This window comes from Xenopus laevis, chromosome 1L (genome assembly GCF_017654675.1).
Source record: "Xenopus laevis strain J_2021 chromosome 1L, Xenopus_laevis_v10.1, whole genome shotgun sequence".
Taxonomy (NCBI): domain Eukaryota; kingdom Metazoa; phylum Chordata; class Amphibia; order Anura; family Pipidae; genus Xenopus; species Xenopus laevis.
In genome coordinates, this window is record NC_054371.1 from 190,600,772 (window position 1) to 190,615,726 (window position 14,955).

The 14,955-nt window shown below is 36.6% G+C and overlaps 1 protein-coding gene across 12 annotated transcripts in view; it reads right to left on the reverse strand.

The window, feature by feature from the left end:
• Nucleotides 1-14,955, reverse strand: part of ppip5k2.L (diphosphoinositol pentakisphosphate kinase 2 L homeolog) — a 69,474-nt gene that overhangs the window by 23,607 nt on the left and 30,912 nt on the right. For all 12 annotated transcript variants that reach the window (XM_018248286.2, XM_041568385.1, XM_018248301.2 and 9 more), the window contains 11 exons: nucleotides 14,567-14,676; nucleotides 14,007-14,092; nucleotides 11,984-12,109; nucleotides 9,857-9,978; nucleotides 7,111-7,293; nucleotides 6,428-6,569; nucleotides 5,806-6,029; nucleotides 4,396-4,523; nucleotides 2,430-2,544; nucleotides 1,467-1,574; nucleotides 362-478 (listed from right to left, as the gene is read on the reverse strand). In XM_018248286.2, coding sequence (XP_018103775.1) covers nucleotides 362-478; nucleotides 1,467-1,574; nucleotides 2,430-2,544; nucleotides 4,396-4,523; nucleotides 5,806-6,029; nucleotides 6,428-6,569; nucleotides 7,111-7,293; nucleotides 9,857-9,978; nucleotides 11,984-12,109; nucleotides 14,007-14,092; nucleotides 14,567-14,676 — 1,461 coding nt within the window. The remainder of the gene's footprint in view (nucleotides 1-361; nucleotides 479-1,466; nucleotides 1,575-2,429; nucleotides 2,545-4,395; nucleotides 4,524-5,805; nucleotides 6,030-6,427; nucleotides 6,570-7,110; nucleotides 7,294-9,856; nucleotides 9,979-11,983; nucleotides 12,110-14,006; nucleotides 14,093-14,566; nucleotides 14,677-14,955) is intronic.

Consider the following 14,955-nt stretch of genomic DNA (forward strand, 5'->3'; position numbering starts at 1 on the left):
TGTGCCAACTACTGCTAATGAATGATAAAAACACAATTGTTTGTCAAGGTAAGTAGCAGTCTATGTTATGGTAGACGGTTAACTCTATCTTGTTCTGAATACTTATGAACACGGAAAAAAAGCAAGTTATGTACTTTCAAGGGTACAATGCAGCCATACACATTTGAGAATTTTAGGGCCTATAACAGTCAGTACCAGCAGTAACAAGGGGTTGCCATTATATTCATTGTACAGGCAGTTTTGCTTGGCGTCGTTGCCTTTGGCGGAGAAACTGCTGGGAGTGAAACTTGCCTTATGTTATAGTAAACTATACGGTGTATTTTTTATGTAGGGAAATTAACAAAAAATTGGATAAGCAAACCTCCTGGGAAGCAGGCCTATACCCAAAGCCAGAAGGCAAATTTTTATCTTCTTCACAGCCTTTCGCTCCTGGACTGAAGTGCAGTTCAACATGAAATCTTTCTTCTGATGAAACATCCTATATTGGATGGAATAAAATAAAATACATATTACATATTTTGATTTAATAATTCCATTAAAGTGTTCTACAGGTTTTGGGACCTATAATTCGAAAATGCTTGGTAGCTAAGGTTTCCAAGGGGCTCTTCCACAACTTGGAACAATTATTTAATTAGCTTAGTTACTATCAGGTACAATGTAGGGTTTTACTATTACAGCAAAAAAGAAAATAGAATTATTTGCTTATTCTATAGGAGCTAGGCTTCTTAAATTTCACAGTTTTCCAGATATCTGGTTTCCAGACAAAAGATCACAAACTTGCGTAATCAAGGAACGATGAAGCAATTTAGCGGATTATTGATCTTTCCTATGACAACATTCCTTTTTTTAGTTGCATCTAACAGGGGATTCGCCCATTTACAAGGTAAGCGGCACCGATATGTACTTGAGAAAAACGTCAGAAAGTGTAGCAACAGAATAATTCTAGGAACACATTCACAGAATAGCATGCTACTGCACAAGACAAGTGACATTTTTAGATTTGTGAAAGTTACTGCTAAAATACACTATATACTGCACCGGGGGAGGCAGTAACATTTTTTAATATTGCATATGATGACCTCAGGTACTTTTCACAGTTTTATTGAAAAAATATAAACAGAAACGTGTGTATAAAACAACACAAAGGGGCCCTACACTAGTGTGTTTGTGTCAAATGCCATTTGTGTACAACACCATCAATACGTGTGGTTTCTATTATATTTCTTGGCAACTTTTTTTTTTTTCATACCAATATCACTTTTCATATAAGCTAAAAGAGCCACTAAAACTAGTACCACAAACCTAGTGGCAGATAACTATTAGGGAATCCAATGGTTACCTAGGGCCCATGGTTTCCAGAACCTCAGTGGCAAGGAGCAACAGTATGGAACTGGCCAGGGCCTTTGCTAAAGTAAATCCACAACTGCTTAAACACAAACAATTTATAGATATAACACTGCAGTCACCTTATTGGGGTCTTCATAAAGCATGATCACAATCTGGGTCATGTAATTCAGTTCACTGACAACATTTAGGTAGTCCATTGCCCTCTTCCACTGCTCATCTTTTGTTTCCTATAAACAGAACAGCATAAGATTAAAAAGAACTGCCATGTTTAAATAGAACAGTTTTTTTTCTTTTAGAGGATGTTTGCAGATCTTTTATATAAACTTCACAACGATATATTGCCCATGGGTTTCAACGAATACTAGTGCATATAAAATATCCTCTTGCAGACGTTGCACTCTGTGACACTGAACAGCTGTAAATAAGATATTTGCAATGCAGTTGGTGCAAGAAAACAAAACAAAAAACAAACACCCTTCGCTTTATCAGCAATCCCTAAAAGTTTTTTTATATTATATATACATCTACATATACTATATATATATATATATATATATATATATATATATATATATATATATATATATATATATATATATATATATATACACACATATATATATATATATATATACACACACACATACACACACACACACACACACATATATATATATATATATATATATATATATATATATACATACACACATACACACACATATATATATATATATATATATATATATATATATATATATATATATATATATATATATATATATATATATATATATATATATATATATATATATATATATATATATATATATACACACACACATTTTTTTTATAAATAATACATATATGTTATATGATATATTATTTTTTTCCACCTGACATGATCAGCAAGGTCATGGACTATTTCAGATATAGCATGCTCTAGCTTTATGGAGAAGAGGTGCTTTTTGAATGACATTCTAATGTTCTCTTGCCCAGACAAAAGGAAGATCAGACTGTACAAAAGTACTGGGAGTCAAACACTATTTAGATAATTTCAGCAGCACAGAAAGCAAACTTACGTCACACAGCGCTCCAAAGCGGAGGATTGACAATAGCGAATGGACATGGCTCTCACTCGTAAAATACAAGCGGGTGCGCACATGGCGCTCTGGAGACATGACTCCCCTGGAATACCTAGCATTGAGAAAACAGAGAGACGCAATGTATAAAAAAAATAAAAAAAAATATTAAAACAGGTCTTGTAATAATATACACAATTAACATTCTAGGTGGAATATTTTGCCCACATATCACAGGTGTTGGATACAAAAGGACATGGGATGAGAAAATACTGGTGAAAGGGATACGAGACAAAACAATTGCAGAAGAAAGCAAGAGAGATTAAAAATGCAGACAATGCTCATAGTCTATTGCACATGAATATAATCGTAGGCCTGTGCCCCAGGTCGTTTGTGTTCCCAGTAACAGCCTTGTTAATGTAGCTGTGGCATGCGGAAGCCTTACTGTTTTTTGCTTCATTTATGATATGACAGCATTGTGCTGTTTGACCTGCAGTGGGGAGAGTGCAGGTGTGTGTGTAGGTAGGTGTGTGTGTGTGTAGGTGTGTGTGTGTAGGTGTGTGTGTGTGTGTGTAGGTGTGTGTGTGTTATAAAAACGCTTGGGTTGCCTCTTTTTATAATGTGCTTGAGTTGGCAGTACCCTCTGCTTCTCACTGTATACAATGTATTTGGTATGTTAGTACCCACTGTATACACCTTGTGTGCCTCAAATCTAGTGTTCGGGGTTCCTGTATCCCTTTCATCTCAATTCTTATTATTTTCTTAGGGTGCCAGTCTCCACTGCCTTTCCGTGTTTATGATGTACAAAGGGATCCAGTATCCTCTGGCTTTTACTGTATAAGGTGTGTGTAGTAACATGTCAACTATTCACAGTGTTTATGTACTTTGGGAGCCAATGCCCATTGCTTTAAGGAATAGTAACATCAAAAAACAAGTGTTAAAAGTAATAAAAATATAATGTAGTGTTGCCCTGCACTAGTAAAACTGGTGTGTTTTCTTCAGAAGTATTACTATTGTTTATATAAATAAGCTGCTGTGTAGCAATGGGGGCAGCCATTCAAAGGAGACAAGGCTCAGGTTACACAGCAGATAAGCTCTATAGAACATAATGGTGTTATCTGTTATCCACTATTTATCCTGTGCCATATAGCCTTTTTTCAATATCCGCCATTGCTACACAGCAGCTTGTTTATATAAACTATAGTAGTGTTTCTGAAGCAAGCAGACCAATTTTACCAGTGCAGAGCAACACTACATGATATTTTGATTACTTTAAAACACATTCATTTTTGGTGTTACTGTTATTTTAAAGGGATTCTGTCATGATTTTTATTATGTCGTTTTTATTTCTAAATTACACTGTTTACACTGCAAATAATTCACTCTATGATATAAAATTGCAGCCCTGAACCAGCAAGTGTATATTTATTTAGTTGTATAATTGGTGTGTAGGCAGCCATCTCAGGTCATTTTGCCTGGTCATGTGCTTTCAGAAAGAGCCAGCACTTTAGGATGGAACTGCTTTCAGGCAGTTTCTCCTACTCAATGTAACAATGTGTCGTAGTGGGACCTGGATTTTTGAGTGCTGTTCTTAGATCTACCAGGCAGCTGTTATCTTGTGTTAGGGAGCTGCTATCTGGTTACCTTCTCATTGTTCTGTTGCCTGGCTGTTAAGGGGGGAGGGGAGGGAAGGGAGGGGAGGGAATGATATCCTGACAGGATCTTCATCCCCATGGTGCACGTGTCACCCAATCTAGGCAAGAGAAATCCTGAGAGCAGCCATGTGCCCTTAGCCTAAAAGGGATCCATTGCGAAAATGAAAATTCAATACAAGCTTCATCATACTGGAATAAGAAAACTATGCTGGTGTGGCCTGCAGAAAATGAATGGGGCATGATAATTGTAAATTTGGTCAGAGGTGTCATATTAACATGCGTGTATAAAATACACCACAACAGGTTCATACAGTGGGTGTAGTTTGTTTACGGTGTCATCATCCTGAGTTCTCTGTAGATCTGAGCGAATCTTTCGGACAAGCGGTGTGCAGTACCCTTTGGCAATCTCCAGCTTCTCTGGTCTGGATATTCCATATTCCTACAGTGAAGATATTAGCTGTGCATTAGAATGATCAGCAATCCGTTCAGATTTCATAGCTATTCAGAAACTAGTACAATTAGCATCAGATATTAATAAATCAGCCCTGTAGCATCAGCTTATATGACAAAAGAATTTTGACTCTAAGCTTCTCAAATGCTGCTCAAAGCAGACTGAGCACGTGCGTGTCACTGACACTGCTAACAAAGTCCAAGATGGCTACTCCCTGTGGACAACTTTAAAGGCCTGGATCTTATAGGGCTGCTGAAATGTAAGGCTGGTGCAGTAAGTTCATATAAAATATGTAATTTATAGCAATATTCATTTTATGGTTTAGTTCTCCTTTACATAATATTTTAACTGCAACATCTTTGTTTCAAAGTTAGTACTTTGTTATTATTGCTTTGGCAACTGGATGCACCTTGTAAATGAAGTATATTATCCTACTGCAGAAAATATGGCAGTTTCATCATGAAAATACTAATACAGGTATGGGACCTGTTATCCAGAATGCTCGGGACCTGGAGTTTTCCGGATAATAGATCTTTCTGTAATTTGGGTCTTCATGCCATAAGTCTACTAGAAATTCATTTAAACATTAAATTACCCCAATAGGCTGGTTTTGCTTCCAATAAGGATTAATTATATCTTAGTTGGGATCAAGTACAAGCTACTGTTTTATTATTACAGAGAAAAAGGAAATCATTTTTAAAAATTTGGATTATTTGGATAAAATGGAGTCTATGGGAAACAGCCATTCCGTAATTCGGAGCTTTCTGGATAAGGGACCTATACCTGTAGATAGTCACCATACAGAATTCTTGCCATAAGAAACAGTATATTTGCAAGAGAGGGGAAATCTTTTTTGAATCGATATATTTGCAGTTACTATGGCAGCCATAACTGTTAGGCACATGCTGCCACTCTAAAAAGAAATATCCAATTAAATCAAACTGCTAGGGATTATTTACACTGCAGGCACAAATAAATAAGAATGAAAAGGTTCTTTATGTTTTACAAATTAAATTAACAAACAGCATCACTGGCCAGATTTAATGCATTCCCTAGAACACAAATCACACTAAAATAGTGAATGTGATCCAAAAAACGGAACAATTAAAAGCATTCTCAATTCATTCCCTAATGACTCCCACCAGCACATAGCGCAAGAGAGACAGCCAAGAACTGGAATACTGTACACCCATTAGAAGTCGATTTTTAAGATGGTAAAACAGAAATTTCCAGAGACATTATTTTATGTTTGTTGCTTTAAAGGTCATACCTGAGGGATGACTATATCTGCCAGGGCTTTAGAAAGCCTGTACAACTCCATAGTGTTTTCCAGTTTCAGTGAGCAGTTATGCTGTACATCATATTTAATGCAGTCGTATATATCAGGGATTTTGCTGATATCATATCTCCCATTCTTGGTTTTGAAATCTTTTTCCAGCTTAGACCATCTACGCAACATGAGCTCCAGTGTCTCACTGTGATATAGTTGAATGTCTAAAAAGATACAGCAGAATTTTAAACTAACAGAAATCTATGGAGATCATTTATCAAACTAAGGAGTCCCAAATTACACCAGGAGTTCCCGATTTCTCCCATTTACCAAATGGAGGTTCTACAAAAAAACCGCCACTCACATAAAAAATGTCATAAATTAAGGAAAGAGAGAACCTAACTTTATACCCAGAACTCACTTCTCTGAGAGGTGAAGGTATAAATGACTTAATTAGAATTATTGTAAGATAGAGGAAAAATAGTAAGATAATGATCTTTCCTCTATCTTACAATAAAAAAATGTCATATGGCACAATATTTCCTCTTTTAATATACTAGAATGAATTGGAATGCATGGTGGTCACTGCCAATTATATTGAAAATGGACTAAAACAAAATACCTGCAAATTTGGGATCTTCCATCCTCTGTCGGATTTGAGAGGTCAGACTTTGGATAAGAGAATACACCTTGTCACAGGTCTTCACTGGGTTCTTAATAAAATGCATAGATTTAATTTGGGAAACACTTCCAGTTGGTGAAAGCTGCCAAAATATATTTGAAAAGAATTATTAACTGTGGATACTTAAAAATAAAACAAATAAGACTTTTAGCACACTACCTAACATATACTCTTCCAAATGTGAAGCACCTGAAAAAGCCTTGCCCTTCATATGACTGAAAATCACGACATGCAAAACCCATTACATTCTGCTACTTCTGTAAATTAGATTTACTGCATTTACGAAAAACGGTTGAATTACATAAAAACTTCACTGTCGGATGTTATTCAGTGAAACTAGAGAATGGATTATGTTTCAGAATATTTTTGCAAGGCATTATAGTTTTAAGAAAATAAGGGTGTCAGACACAGGAGGGGACGTGGGGGGCCATGCAGTAATATGTTCCCTACTGGTATGCCTTCTTATCAGACCCACAATGTGCACCCAGTTTGTTTATATTTACAGAATACAAGGTTCTTCTTTCAGGTTATAATCCAGCACCACAGCCTATATTTTCCGGTTACCTTTATTGTACTTTTGTGGGGAAGTGCATGCTCTATACAAGCTACACCTTATGCCTCACCTTCTCAAAGTCTTCAGAGCTGAAGTCTCTATCTCGCTGCAGAATCTCGTGGAGTCTCGCTTTTACTCGATGCTGGCAGCTACTCAGAGAGTCACTGTCACTGTCCAGTAGACCATTCATATTAGCACTTTTCACCATTTGGACAAGAATTGGGGTCAGTTCGCCCTCTAGTGCCAGTAGACCCTAAAGAGAAGTGACAATGAAAACAAACATATGACCAAAATAAATCTATAACAATATGTATAAATAACTTTTCAAGTTTTAAAGGAGAAATAAACCTGCCCTATAGCTAAAAACCCTCATTGCCTTCTCCACTGGCCCCCCTCCCTGCTTCCACCCCGCATAGTGTTTAGCAAGAACGAGTGAGTGTCTCATCCAGCCACATTGACCTAAATTTGCAGAGTTCAGGGGCACCATGTCCGGTCACTTTGTCAACTGAGCGCCAACACTTCAGCCTTTGGGACCAGGTGCAGTTGGACCCTGAAAGCTCAGAAAATAACCAAAAAGAAAGAAGAAGATCTGGAAGATACCAAAGTGACCGAACATGGCGCCCCTGAGCTCTGCTGCATTATTCTGCAAATTTAGGTCTGGGTGGCTGAATGGGACACAAAGGGGCAGATTTATTAAAGGGGTTGTTCACCTTTGAGTTCACTTGTAGTATGATGTAGGGTGCGATATTCTGAGACAATTTGCAATTGGTTTTCATTTTTTATTATTTGTTGTTTTTGAGTAATTTAGCTTTTTAACCAGCAGCTCTCCAGTTTGCAGTGTCTGGTTGCTAGGTTCCAAATTACCTTAGCAACCATGCATTGATAATGAAATATTAATAGGGGAGGGTCGGAACAGAAAAATTAATAATAAAAAGTAGCAATAACAATAAATGTGTAGCTTTAGAGAGGATTTATTTTTAGAGGGGGTCGGCAACCCCCTTTTGAAAGCTAGAAAGAGTCAGGAGAAGAATACATATAATTCATAAACAATAAAAATAAATAATGATGTTCAATTGAAAAGTCTTAGAATTGGCCACAACATAGTGGCTAGAACATACTAAAAGTTAACCTGAAGGTGAACCACCCTTTAAGGGTCGAATTTAGAATTCAAGTTATTTAAAACTCCCGTAAACTCGAAATTCGACCAATTGAAATTAATAAAAATTGAATTTTCTCAGCTCGGGCGAATTTAATCGACCCAAAAACGCTAATAGAATTAAAAAAAACCTCAATTTGAGTTTTTTTTTCCTCCGAAAAAAACTTGAATGTCAGGAAGGCTGCAAACATCATCAAATTGATCCCTGGACCTCTCCCATTCACTTATACAGTAATTTGGTAGGTTTTAGGTGGCAAATAATCAAATTTGAGTTCTTAAAGGGCCAGAGTATGATAAATCTCGAAATTCGAATCAATACTCAAATCAAGTTTGGATAATCCACAGTTCGAATTTGATAGTTTTGAGCAAAAAGAAATTTAAAATCAAATTTTCACTTATACCCTTAATAAATAATCTGCCCCTTATTCTTGTTGAACACTATGCGGGGAGGAAACAGGGAACGGGGCAAGTGGAGAAGGCAAATGGTGGCTTTTTGATGTAGGGGTGGGTTTAATTTTCCTTTAAAAGCCCACCTGACCTTATGATTTACAGTTAACGTGTTATCTTTTACCATAGAGCAGAGATCCCCAACCAGTAGCTGACAAGCAACATGTTGCTCACCAGTCCCTTGGATGTTGCTCCCAGTGACCTCAAAGCAGGTGCTTATATTTAAATTCCAGGCTTGGAGGCAAGTTTTGGTTGTATAAGAACTATGTAGTCTGCCAGGCCACATAGGGACTACCAAATAGCCAATCAGAACCCTTATTTAACACCCTAAGGCCTTCATGCTTGCATTGCTCCAACTCTTTTTACATTTGAATGTGGCTTATAGGTTAAAAAAAGGTTGGGGACCACTGCCATAGAGAATAGCAGGTTTTCCACAACACATTGCTTTTTTATAAACCCAAACAATAATTTGGATGATTTAAAATGCAATATAATAATTCTGACTAAGGGGCAGATTTATCAAAATGTGAGATTAGAGTTTATAATAGATCAACTCACCCACTTTCAATTCATTCCTATGGGTTTTTTAAAGGTGTATTTATCAACGATCATTTGATAAATACACTTTTAACAATCCCAGAGGAATGAATAGAAAGTGGGTGAGTTTTTTTTTTCCAGTAAATGCCAATCTCATATTTTGATAAATCTGCCCCTAAGAGTAGATTTAGCAATGCCAAGATAACATTTTCCACTGGAATTTAAAAACAATTTCTGCAATTAAATGTAAAGTGCAACAAACTTGCTGGCGCAAAATAAAATAATGATGAATTCTGCATAACAGCCTTATGTGTGCAGAAGTGGCAGCTTTTGCATTGGTAATATTTGTTAAAAATAGGAAAAAATAAAGTTACTAGAGCGTCAACAACTAAGCAAAAATTTGGCTAGATCAAAACACTAAAGCAACAACATTAGTGGATTTATGAGACCTGAGGCAAGCTCAAAAGTCTTAACTTATTCAAAAAACAAGTGGAAACAAAGTCAGAGAACAATGGCCTATTTACTAACACTGGCAAACGGAGGCTTAAATCTTACTGTCACATTCCACAGAAGGCAAAATGCAGAGTTTACTGAGAGCACAAGACAAGTCAGGGCGTACTCATTATTTCATAGAATACAGAAACATGATAAACAGACACAGGATAAATATATTTACTTTTGCAAAGGCTGCAGCAGTCATCTGGACCCGCCCTTCATCGGATGCATAGATTTTAAGGTCGTGCCGATAGGTGCTATGTAACCTCAGCAAGCCACACCCAGGAAATCCAGCATAGTCCCCTGAAGAAGATAAGGGGAAAGAATAATTAAAAATTCCACAAAATTCACTATAAAAGTAGACCAGGAAAGGAATTAGAGGGGTTGTTCACCTTTGAGTAAAGATTTTGTATGATGTAGGAAGTGATATTCTGAGACAATTTGCAATTGGTTATAATTTTTTATTATTTGTGTTTTTTTAGTTTTTTATTCAGCAGTTCTCCAGTTTGCAGTGTCAGCAATCTGGTTGCTAGGGTCCAAATTACCTTAGCAACCATGCATTGATTTGAATGAGAATAGGAAATATTAATAGGGGAGGGTCGGAACAGAAACATGAGTAATAAAAAGTAGCAATAACAATAAATGTGTAGCTTTACAGAGCATTTGTTTTTAGATGGGGTCAGTGACCCCCTTTTGAAAGCTGGAAAGAGTCAGGAAAAGAAGGCAAATAATTCATAAACTATATAAAAAATAAAATAAAATAATGAAGACCAATTAAAAAGTTGTTTAGAATTGGCTATTCTATAACACACAAAAAATTAACCTGAAGATGAAACACCCCTTTAAAAACAACAGTACTGCCCTATATGAGCCAAAGTTAAAGAATAAATTGCACATTTTAATTTACAAGACAAATCGAAATTCATAAAGGCCACATAGGAAGATTTCTAAAGGGATTTTTATGGTATAGTTTTTATTACTAAATTACACTGTGTGAGTTGCAAGTACAGGTATGGGACCTGTTATACAGATTGTTTGGGAACTGGGGTTTTGCAGATAAAGGATCTTTTCCATAATTTGGATCTTCATACCTTAAGGCTACTAGAAAAGAAACCAATAGGCTGGCTTTGCTTTCAATGAGGATTAATAATATCTTATTATGGATGGAGTACAATGTACCATTTTATTATTACAGAGAATAAGGAAATAAAGGTATGGGAGCTGTTATCCAGAATGCTCGGGACCTGGGGTTTTCCAGATAACTGATCTTTCCGTAATTTGGGTCTTCATGCCTTATGTCTACTAGAAATTCATTTAAACATTAAATAAACCCAATAGGTTGGTTTTGCTTCAAATAAGGATTAATTATATCTTAGTTGGGATCAAGTACAAGCTACTGTTTTATTATTACAGAGAAAAAGGAAATCATTTTTAAAAATTTGGAATATTTGGATAAAATGGAGTCTATGGGAGACAGTCATTCCGTAATTCGGAGCTTTCTGGATATTAGGTTTCCGGATAAGGGATCCTATACCTGTACTTTTTAAAAATTTGGTTTATCTGGATAAAATGCAGTCTAAGGGAGACAGTCTTCCCGTAATTCGGAGCTTTCTGAATAACGGACCCTATACCAATTTTGCATTTCTTAACACAATGAATATAAATTCAAGTACACAGCAATATAGAAAGAAATAGAAGTGTTTCTGCATGGCATGTGCTGGGGCAGTTTGGAAGGCAAAGACATCCAGGGTTCAAATTGTAACCAATTCTGCAGAATGATATTTTTGTCACTTTCATTTGGGACACAAAGGGATTCTGTTCTGTTCTGCATCCACCCTGGTAATACATCTCAGCTGTACTGTAGTAGGGTTATATGCAGCTTCCCTGCACAGTGCAGAAGATTCTGCTGCAAATCACCAGTGGATGGTTAGATTTACATCCCTTACACTACACACAGAATTGCTATTCATTAAGCATTTTATACAGAGCATTGCCATATTTTGGCCAGTTTCATCTGAAGAGAAATGAACCTGCTTGTATGTTTTCGGAATCTGTGAATAAACAGGGGTACTAGGAGCAACAAATAAACCATGTAGAAAATGAAGTTTCTCTGAAACCTTGAGGCCCATGGCAGACAAAGCACTTTAATCTGGTGTATTTCAACCTGCTGAAATGGGCACGTGACAGCCTCCAGTGGCTCCCATTGACTTAAATAGGATATGTGCCTAAGAACAGGGTGAATGCTTTTCAGATAAAGACTAAACTGAACATAGTGCACTTGACAACACATTGGAAAGCAGAAAGTTACCTTGTCCTCCCGGGTACATGCACCTAAATGCCCTGCCTAGTTCCTCTGCTTGCACCCGTCCAGCTGGAGTCAACTCCCCTCCCCACTTCAGTACAAGAAGAAGGGATGGTTCCTCTCTTCGACAATCTATAAGAAACCAGATTAGTTACAAACAAGTATTCTAATAATTTACATATACAATTATACAGATTTCTGGCTCAATTTTAAAACATGAATTTAAAGTCATGAGTACAAGATTTTCTGTGTGATTTCCAAAATATGGTTGTGCTCGCATCGAGGCGTTCTTTCCATTTGCTATCTGTAAACCACCCAGGAGATTTCTGCTCATTCAGTTTGAACAATAAGAGAGACAACCAATCAAATTACATTAAATCTGAAAGGAGTAATAAAAGAAAAACTCCACTTTAGAGCTGCTATCATTTGAAATATTTTTGATTTGTAATAATTCTTTTCTCCAGGATACAATGTAATAAATCAAGGTGATCAGAAAACTCTTATTTTGAATTCAATGCCAATTTTGGGGGATGCCAAGATTTATTTCTAGCTGTGTTTTGTACCACTTGAACCATGATCCTGGGACTTCCTTTTAAATGTGTTGTCGATAGATCAAGCCAAAGAAATTTCACGCATAGGAAACTATAGAAATAATGAGAGTCACTGGAACTAAAGCTGGTCATACAAATACAGGCATTGGCGGCCGACGTGACCATTTCAGAACGAGTTGGCAGTTTACTGGCCTGTATATGGAGTCACAACAATGGGCCAGCCCTACAGATATCTGCTGAGGATTAATCCGGATGATTTATCAGGCAGGGTTAAAAATTATGTTGCAGAAAGACCACATTGCTATTGTGGTTGTCTTCTGACTGGTCTGCATAAGAATTTCAAAAAGATTTTACCTTTGTGACTGGGCAACGATATGCTTGTATGGTGTCCTCACAGGTTGTTCTGTGTCTTAACAGCAGCATAGAGAAAGGTGCCCCTGCCATGTATAGCTTACAGTAAGTAACAACTAGCAGCTAATAATCTCCCAGGGTGGAATAAGCTTGATGCAGGAATCCACAGCTGGTGCTAAACTATAGCTAACGCTTGGTCAAAATATTTTTAAACCATTGCTAAAAATGAGGTAAGAATTATTTTTGTTGGCATGATGAGACTACCCGTGGCAACCTCGTGACCGAGTCCAGTTTCAGAGGCAAAACAAGCAGCGGGATAAAAGAATTGGTTGAAGGAGAACTTTAATATAAGCTTCATCATACTGAAATAAAAAAAACTTTCTATAAAATAATTAAAATTTCTGTACGGTTTCTGAAAAAATCAAGTGTATCTTCACTCATCTGTCTCTCTTCAATCTGTCTTCTTGCAGGAGTTGTCAGATTTTCAGTGACAGTTAGATCTCATATATCTTTTAGGGAGGAACTCACTTTTTTAGCAGATGTATTAGAGTTTAGTCAAACAACATCACAAATAAAATCCAACAAATAACAGACTACATCCTGCATGCAGAGAGGGAGTATTTCTGGTGATATTAATAGTGAACACCAAAACATCTTCTAAGCAAAAGGAGACACCCCCTAAAGGCTGCATTGGACCCAAATCAAACTTCCAACTCCTGCATAAAGAGGGAATGAAGAGAGACAGATGCTGAAATGGGCAAAGTAAAGTTAAACATGATTATTTCAGAAACTGGTCAGAATTCTTTTATTGATTATATTTAGAAAATGTCTTATTTTAGTATGAAGCAGCTATCATTTTTGTGATGGCTCCCCTTTAAGGGGTCCACACACAAGGACAAAAGCTGTTTTATTTGCCAGCACACTCCATAATCCAGAGATTCAGCTAAATCTTTTTATAGTTTGACCTTTACGGAATCATGAAAGTTTAAAAGCGCCAAACAAATATACTGCTGAGCTGTACAGCATTCACTTGAAACAGATGTTAAATTGATTCCTAAAAATGTATATAAATCACCAGAGCATTGTGTAAGCCATAGCTTAAATAATTGAAAGAGACTCTTCCATACCTTCTTCTTCACTTGAGGTTTTAGGACAACCATGAGGGAGATAGGTTAGTTGAACCTTACGGTTTATTCCAGAAAAGTGTCCATACCTACAGAGGAAATTAAATCTGATTCATGCCTGATTCACTACTTAAAGAGAACAAAGCTAAAAAAAGAGAAACAAATAATTTACAAATGTAATTTATGGCTTGACCCAATGTTTGCACTTTGTTTAATTTTAGTGTAGACCGGGTATATCTGGAATCTAACAAAAACACACACGTTTTCCTAGGGGCAGTAACGCTTGTCTATCATCATACTAAACAAAATGTAATTGAGTGGAGCAAAGAACATGCTTAACAGATTAACCCATTTTCTGGCTTTAGTCATGGATTAAAATGCATTATTAAAAACAAGGCCAAAGAAAGGACACATTACCGAAGGTAACATTTCACCTACAGCAGGATATATTAAAGGATAAACACCAGCATAGTGCTATATCAAATATATGAGAAATATATGACAGCATCACACAGGCCAGACAGAGAGAACTATACATTGCATGATTCATTATTCGTACTCACATTTCCAATACAGTTTTTAGCTGTTCCAGTTTTGCTTTGCTTTCTTCAATTTCTGAGTCATTGTTTTGACCTAATTCAACAAGAAGCTGCCGTGCAATGTCCAGCACTTCCTGGTGTTTGGAATATCAAAAATACAAAAAAAATTAAAAACCCAAGGACTACTTAGTTTTACCTCACCCTGCCCAATTGCTAATCTCTTCTAATAAACATTATAAAGTGGTTCCCATGTTCTGTGAAGTTCTGCAGAGTAAAACAATAGCTTTTGCATGCGAACAGTCCACTAATTTTTCATGAGTGAGAGGCAACTGAAGGGAATGGTTTCATTTTCGGCTGTGGATGAGCATTGAGATATAATTGGCCCGGGAAGCAGTTTGGCAGCTGCCATTCAT